This window comes from Nematolebias whitei, chromosome 4 (genome assembly GCF_014905685.2).
Source record: "Nematolebias whitei isolate Nwh7 chromosome 4, NemWhi1, whole genome shotgun sequence".
NCBI classification, from domain to species: Eukaryota; Metazoa; Chordata; class Actinopteri; order Cyprinodontiformes; family Rivulidae; genus Nematolebias; species Nematolebias whitei.
In genome coordinates, this window is record NC_056501.1 from 16,002,313 (window position 1) to 16,010,617 (window position 8,305).

Here is an 8,305-nt window from a genome sequence, read left to right on the forward strand (position 1 = left end):
TAGTATAGTATAGTATAGTATAGTATAGTATAGTATAGTATAGTATAATGGGGAGTGGTGGCACAGAGGTTAGAGAAGGTGGGCCTGTGATCGGAAGATCGCCGGTTCAAGCCCCGGTACCGACATCATCAAAAATGTGGGTGGGGTAGGTGAAGCACCCACACCTGCCCCCACCCTCATTCGTCCCATCTTGGGCCCTTGAGCAAGGCCCTTAACCCCCACCATCTGCTCCTCCGGGTGTCCTAGATAGCAGCTCTCTGCCCCACACAGAGGGCTGTGGTAGCTCGGTGGTCTGTGGTTGCGTCAGGAAGGGCATCCAGTGTAAAAACAAACAAACTGCCAAGTCTTTGTGCGACTTAGTTCGCTGTGGCGACCCCTAGCGCAGGAAGCAGCCGAATGAAGGATAGGATAGGATAGGATAGTACATGTATAGGCAAAAGAAAATATGTTTTGAGAATAAACAAGGCCGTGATTTGCGAACCTCAAAATGTTTGGATGCTTGATCCCACAGCATGACATGCAAACTTGTGAGTGCCAGTGGCGTCAGCTGTTTGCCAGTATAGTGGCCTGTGGGAATGAATAAAAATGTCATCTTACTATAAAGCAGAACCTGCTTCAGTGTCAAATTGTTATTCTTTCTAACAAAACAGTGAACTGTTAAAGAATTGACTTTGAGTAGGGTACCACTGATGATGTCTTGTATCTTCTGTTTGGCCAGCAGCTCTTTGCCTTTCTGCAGCAGTAGCTCAATGTGCATGACAAGAGCATTTCCCAGGTCAGGGGACGACTCAAAGTGCTGACACGTGAGTTTCAAATACTCAAATGCCAGCAGTTCTCTAAAATAATCAAAACAGATCAAATGTTGAGCTAGATAGTTACCAACCAAAGAGAAGTAAAGTGTACTGTCTCTTTGCACGTAGGGCCGTGGAAGTAAGTTGAGGATTTCTGTAACAAGGGATCAAAGGTTTGAGGGCTTTTACCTGTCTTCAGCCATGAGTAGCTTCACAACACTCAGAAAGACTTCAAGAGAAACTTGGGATTCCAGCATCTCGTTAAGTCCTGAAAACATATGTTTGTGATTTGCTTTCTAATGTACTACATTTCTACCTAAGCTGAACTGCCCGTAGAGACAAATTAACACTTCCCAGGTTCCAACAAGCAGGATCTTTTACTGTTGGAGCTTGGGAGGCTCTGAGGGAAAACCGACCTGAGTCAGGAAGAGTCTCAGGAGAAGTTACATCACTGTAGAGACTTGTAGTAGTTTTAGAGGATCAAAGTAGCAACATTTTATCATTCTTCATTTTATGTCTCCAAAGTCTTTGTAAATGACACCCCACTGTGGCCCGAGTTAATCAAATTCTGCATAAATAATTCATTGAGGTTTGGTATTAACTGACCTGCTTTGATATGATTATCTGACGCTCTACATCTCAGGAGGATTCTTATCTTTAAATACAGTCCAGATGTGCTGGCACACTCCTGCCAAAATGCACAGAACCATGATCATATTTCCAAACGTAGATCTCAGCCACAAAGTGAAAGTCCTTTCTCCATCCCACCTTGTTGGCTAAGTTGACAGCATTCAGCATCGTCTCCTGAAAATTGTGGCAGTCCCACTCCAGGTAAACAGTGGCAAGGAGCCGCAGAACCTTGGCCTGTTCAGAAAGACATGTACAAATTATATTATTTTAAATGTATGCCTGTCAAAATGGCTTTGACTTACTGTAGATCTGTACTGTACAGACTTACCAGAACATATTTTCTAGGGCCGTATTTCACATTTGTTTTTCCAATATCATGGCTTTGCCTGAAGACGAGAAAACTTTCCAACTTTTTAGCTTCTAAACACTTTTTCTTTGCACTGAACATCATATTTACCTCAACCACATAGCACTGTCCTCAAAATTCCTCAGATTGTAAAATTCTAATCCAAAGTTGTAGCACATGAGGGAGAGGTATGCTGTCTGTGTTCAGAGAGTATGTTTGCAGTTAACATCCCCCTCACTTCCAACAACATGTGCAGTGAATGTGACAAATCAATATCAAGTCTTGTTACAGTGATAACAGGAAGTGATTGTTTTACCTCTTCTGGTCGCCGCTGCAACAAATCTTTACAACGCTGCATGAGGACCACAGCTTCTTGATTTTTACCCTGAGTCAAGGCCTGTAAAGATCAGACTTGAACTTCCGACTAAATGTCAGCAAACATTGTGACGCTCCCTATCTGCAACTGAAAAATTTTCCCCTCTCATTGTTTCTCGGTTCACATTTTAGCTGTCTCACACTTCACACTGCAAGTCTGTCAGAACAGCACTCCCTAAGCTGCCAAATATCACAAGAACAAATATTCACATTGAAGGTGTCGAACATCACATCACATGCTCACCGACTCTGCCTGGCAAGACAGAATTCGAAGTAGGTCCTTCTCCACATCCACTTTGGATGAAGAGCTGTCAGCTGTTGCATCGCCTCTGGACGTTAGTAGGCTGTAGAGGGTTTCCAGGCTCTAGGGATCCAGCATGTTGTCATTTGTAAAAGCACCATATTTCTGTTTGCTCTAAATTGCACAGATCTAAGCTCTCTCTCTCTCAGACTACTCATTTTTTATTCACCTTGACAGCAAGACTCAAGAAATTATCTGCCATCTGGGGATTTTTGCAGTCCAGCCAGGTTCTCCCTGTTTTGCTGGCCATCTGCAAAGATTAGACACTGACAAATGGGCCTTGTCCTCTTGTAATGCTGAGCATTCATATAGGATGCCTGGAGTACTGTTTACCAGAATCTGCTTGCGAATGGCGCCTTCTGTTGGATTCTCTGGCTCACAGCAGTACAGCAGGCTGCAAGCAACATGACGGACTGCATAGTAAAAAAAAAAAATGTTGCAGTATGATGCAATGTAATTGAGACCAACATGCTCACAACTTTCACACTATCTCCAAATTTAAAATTATATAAATATTTTCTGTTAGCATAAATAATATTGAAACAGCTACTCTCAGGATACCTTTGGCATTTTGGATTTTACTTAAAGCAGCACCCATGTTTTTAGTGACTGCCCAGTTCCACAGCTGGATGGCACATTCCTCAAGCTGTGTAAATTAGAAAATAGATGAATTTTACAGATAATAATATATAGTATTACTATTATGTTTAAAAAAACACATCAGTTTGGTGGCAGTTAAACAGATTTTATAAGTAAATCTTCAAAACTTGACTGAAATAAAAAATTATGACAAGTAAATTAAATAAACCTAACATAAATATATATCAGGTTCATAACTGTTCAAGAAACAATTAACTTTGTTTTGATTTATTATTTACCACTATTACACTTTTCTGAGCAGGGGTGTGTCGTACAAACCATCTAATACACTTTAAACTACCTGCAAATCTGGTATTTTGGTGAACTCTAAACTGGAGACTTGAGAAAAAAGTTTCTCTATGACTTCATCATAATCTGTCAGATGTTTCTGCATCAAGTTCTCTGTGAGACCTGTGGAGAAGTAAAAGCAAATGAAATATATGCCAACAGGACATCAAGAGCAGACATGTTTCACTGTGCCACAGAGATAAATCTAACTTTCAGTTCAAAGAATGAACAAGAATAAAGTTATGATACATTATTTGCAGAACTCACTCCTGACAGCAACTTTAATTCATAGTGGAAAATATATAACAGTGTTTGAGATTATCTTTATCGTCAAATAACGTACAAAAAAGTTATTTTGCATCTGGTTGCAATTACATCCTATCCTTTTTGACCTATTTATTTAGATATCTGTGTGTTCATATAATTAAGCTGGAGAGCCAATGATTGACTGAAAGGACTTCACAGCCAATTTTAAACGATTATTTTGCACAGGAACATTGTGTCATTCATGTAAAACCAAAATAGTTTTTCAGGTTAAAAACCTTTTTACCTTGAAAAAATAAAAACATAACTAACATCATTACTCTACAGAGATTGTTCTGCTTATCACTGCATGATATGTCTTTATTCTCCACTTGCAACATATAATGATTTTTTTAAATAATTTCTGACAGATTCAAAACTATCACATTTATGTTCCCAATAAGTGTCCTTTACTACAACCATCCATGTAACACATATCCAAATTTCAAAAATTTGTATTACCTTAGGTCACATCATCATGAAGATTAAGTCTGTAAACTTAAAAAAAAAAAAAAAAAAAACCTCAAATAAAAATAATAATTTATTTAAAGTATGAGTCACCAGTTTCAAACATACTGCAGATGTTAAGGATCAATTTATAAAGCCTAGCCAAATAAAAGTCATACATGGTTTGTTGGACCACCTGATTTAAACAAGAATTTTCTATGCCATTGTTTCATTTAGTTTATGTTACAGCATTTACCTTAAAGTTAAAACATAACATTATGTCTGGCACTAAACTCCATGAAGGCCCAGAAAGGCTGGAGGATAAAATATGATTAATAAATTGATATTTTAGAAGAGTTCTGAGCCCGTTCCTTCATTTATTTAAGATCTATAGGTAATATTTGCCAAGCTTCATTAACTGAGACATTTAGATCATCGAAAACATATATTTGAACTCACTAAAATCTGGTGAATGACAAAAAAAAAAAAAAATCAAGTAACTTGTTTAAGTTTTTGAACACATACTGTTGGTAAACCTAGACCAGATTAAAATATAACCCACAGGGTTGTACAACAGGCATGAAGAGTAAAAGATAAGTGACAGATTGTAACATTGGAGTTTAAATAACATGTTTGCAAGTTTAAATACATAGATTAATCACTGTAAGAGAACCTTTGCTTAGTTAATATCAGCTTGTGACACTTTTCTGGCCAGGCATGGCACTTTATATCACAGATTACTTTTAGTGAAACTCACACTATTTACAGCTCAATCAACACTTTCAAAACAAGCTCTATAGCAATTATTGTCTCTGCATGCATATTTCTACACACACATAGGACTCAGATAATATTACCTGCATAACGTTTTGATTAGGTGTGCAAAGCAATGTGCGTTTTAGACAAGTAACAAAAAAAAATTAAAATCTTGGCAAACAAAAAAAATCATTTTTCGCAAATAAAACATCTTTACGTTCAAATTGCTCTCCTGATACCAAGAATTACTGTACGTGTAGTAATTTATAGCCATTTTGGCTCCATCATGTTTAGACACATTACACTTCATCTGAGGAAAGACAGGATGTAATGTAAAACAGCTGTGTACACACTAAAACCATAAGTCTAGAGACATAATAAATAAAACTGTTACACGCATTTTAGAGCAAGTGTGGCTCATCAGACTAAAAGAAAAACATTAATTTATTGCCAAAGTTAACATTATTTGACAGTTATGATCAGAAGTGCTTCTAGAATCAGCTAAAGGAAGAATAAATGATGATGTCAGGATATTTTACCATTTTTGACTGACTACAGATTGCAGAGTTGTATGATTTATTTTTCTTAAACTGCTAAAAACACAACAAAAAACATATTTCACTTCAGACTAGACTTTTGTCACTTTATTAGCTGAATTTAAGCTATATTATTAGCCTAATAAAAACTAAAAGAATCAGTATTCCTGGAAGGAATGCATGCACTGCCTTTTGTCAAAGTTTTCAAGTATGTGTCATGAATGACTCTCAGCTACTACCTCGCAGAACTTTACCACAACATCTGTAAAACTGACTGAATTGTAGTAATTTTTGCATTTTCTAGGGTCATTAACAGTGGCGGCCATCTTGAGTTGGGTTGGCTTAAAAGTTAATCAGCTGTAGAAGAACACCCAATGATTGTTTCCTGAAAGTTTCATTAAAATCCACCTGGTGTTTTTCAGTGGTGGGATGTAACTAAGTACAAGTACTTTGTTACTGTACTTAAGTACATTTTTCATGTATCTGTACTTTACTTAAGTAGAGTTAAATGTGGGTACTTTAACTTTTACTCCATTGCATGTTACATTAAGCATCTGTACTTCTAGTACTACACTACATTTCTATAATGCGTTGAGTTACAAGTTACATTCACGTTGCTTTTTTTTATTTGTTCGTTAGTTTGAAAGTAAACAATGGTGAGAGGGGAATTGGTCCACTGAATCACTGTAAAGTGGGCAGGTAATGTTAGACCCGCCTTCAAGAAGAGCTGGGCCAACGACATATATTCTAGTATATACATCACTGAGCTGGGCGCACTCACATCATCATCATCGCTAACACACCCAAAATGGATTCCACTGCGGAGAGTCAGCTAGAAGATACGCACCACCCAATGTCTTATTGAAAGACTATTGAAAGACTATTCAGTACAGCAGGACAGATTTTCTCTGCCAAAAGAGCCAGACTGGACTTAAAAACTTTGAAAACCAACTTCTTCTGAACTTGATCAAGAAATTCTTGCTGCAATATTAAAATGTGTCAGTTCATGGGATGTTAGGACAGGAGACAAGAGATGTCTCCAAATGATTTAACACTCGGGTCCAAGTTTTGAAAATGGGGTCAGGAAGTTAAAATATTGTTCACTATTGACCCATTACAAGGTTGACTAGACAATATAACTAGAGTTGATGACAAACTGGAGTTGAAATGATCAGTGTCTGTGCCTTTGTTAGGTGTGTCTAATGTCCCTTTTTTCAGGAAGACAACTTTTACTTAAATCTGCAGTTAAAATGACACATTGGTTTTGCTTTGTGTTAAATAAAAACTTTCAAAGGTATAATCATTCTTCTTTCTTATTTTGCTTAATGGCATTTAACTCTGCAGGTCATCCCAAAACATGCATTTTCTGCAGCGTTGTTCATTAAAATGGCACAACACTATTAATGTATTACAGAAAATATACATAAGGTAGGCACACTTAATGATATTGTAGACCATTGCATTAGGTAATACATTCAGCAAATACTTTTACTTTTAATACTTTAAGTATTTTTAAAAGCAAGTACTTATTTACATTTACTTGAGTAAAAACATTACTGTGGTACTTCTAATTTTAATAGAGTACATTTTTGTCTGTTTATTTGTACTTTTACTCAAGTACAGTGTTTGAGTACTTTCTCCACCACTGGTTTTAGATATTTTGCTAACAAAGTCAACTCAAAGGGAAAAGATCTTACACGGTTTATTGGTGCTTAACAACAAAATAATAAAGAAGAGAAAGTTGTGTTTCATACTCGATTCCTGTTCATTTTTAGCCTAATTACATCAATGAACACTAGTGAGTTGTTTAAAGAAGTCACTGCCGCTTAAGTGTCCACTTGTAGACAGTTACCGGTAATAAATGCAGACATAAACTGAGACTAGCTTGAAAAATCAATAGAACATAAATAAATGAGGTATTCAAGTATGTATATTTTACTGACAGTTAACTAGTTACAGTATATCTTAAAAGAACATATGTCTGATAATTCCAGCAAATTGGAAGCACACAAGCTACTAGCTAGCGAACTGGAAACTTTTGGGATGAGTGGTACCTGTTCAGTTAGCAAGGTTACAGTAATGTGACGATGGTTCATAATTTAACAAATTGTACTTAGTCAAAGTAAGGTGAATTATTACTCACATTTCACAACTGAGACAAATTCCTCCATATTAGAGGTTTCTCTTTAGAGCAAATGTCAGGTCAGCCTTAATTTCACAGAAGGAAAATGCCCGCGAAAAAGAGCGTAACGTCTGTGCTAAAGTTGCGTTCAAAGAAACTTGGAATTCCTAAGATTTTACCTTTATGGTAACCAAACGAGCGTTGTTGTCTAAAAATTGTTGCAAAATTTTTATTGTTTGCTGTATATTTTTGTCCTTTACATTTGTTGGCATGAATATTACTTGTTTAAGCAACAAAGCTATGTAAAAACATGATTATTTTTCATTTGATTTTATTCTTTGTATAATAGAATTTAAAATTATTTTTTTATATCCGTACCCACGTACACTGAAAGCAACATTTTACCCTTTATATTTACCGCGTCACAGTTTTTACATCACGTTTACATTAAGCTATGAATGTTAGAATTTCAACCCCTTATTTTAGTATTAGGTGACTTGATCCTGACACATATTAAGTATGAATATAGCATATTTGCATATATATAGCAGAATTGAGCATGCATCAGGATAAGTATGAATACATTTGTTTTTACCATTTCTCAACAATTTTCTCACTAATTTTAAGGAATACTGGTCCACAGTACTAAATAACCCAATCAAAAGTTTATTATCTGTTTATGACAATGGCAAAATCATGGACTTCACATAGGCTAGAGTCAATAATAGTGACACAGCAGAAAAAATGAGTAAAACTGAGCAAAAAAAAACA

The 8,305-nt window shown here is 36.2% G+C and overlaps 1 protein-coding gene across 1 annotated transcript in view; it reads right to left on the minus strand.

Moving 5' to 3' along the window:
* Positions 1-7,583, minus strand: part of tex11 (testis expressed 11) — a 16,520-nt gene extending 8,937 nt beyond the window's left edge. The window contains exons 1-14 of the mRNA XM_037675762.1: positions 7,556-7,583; positions 3,384-3,493; positions 3,005-3,089; positions 2,777-2,856; positions 2,613-2,693; positions 2,387-2,506; positions 2,084-2,164; positions 1,879-1,964; positions 1,750-1,807; positions 1,560-1,655; positions 1,398-1,479; positions 981-1,059; positions 685-836; positions 482-567 (exon numbers count right to left, since the gene is read on the minus strand). Of these exons, the coding sequence (XP_037531690.1) occupies positions 482-567; positions 685-836; positions 981-1,059; positions 1,398-1,479; positions 1,560-1,655; positions 1,750-1,807; positions 1,879-1,964; positions 2,084-2,164; positions 2,387-2,506; positions 2,613-2,693; positions 2,777-2,856; positions 3,005-3,089; positions 3,384-3,493; positions 7,556-7,583 (1,224 nt within the window). The remainder of the gene's footprint in view (positions 1-481; positions 568-684; positions 837-980; positions 1,060-1,397; positions 1,480-1,559; positions 1,656-1,749; positions 1,808-1,878; positions 1,965-2,083; positions 2,165-2,386; positions 2,507-2,612; positions 2,694-2,776; positions 2,857-3,004; positions 3,090-3,383; positions 3,494-7,555) is intronic.
* Between the last annotated feature and the right edge of the window lie 722 nt (positions 7,584-8,305).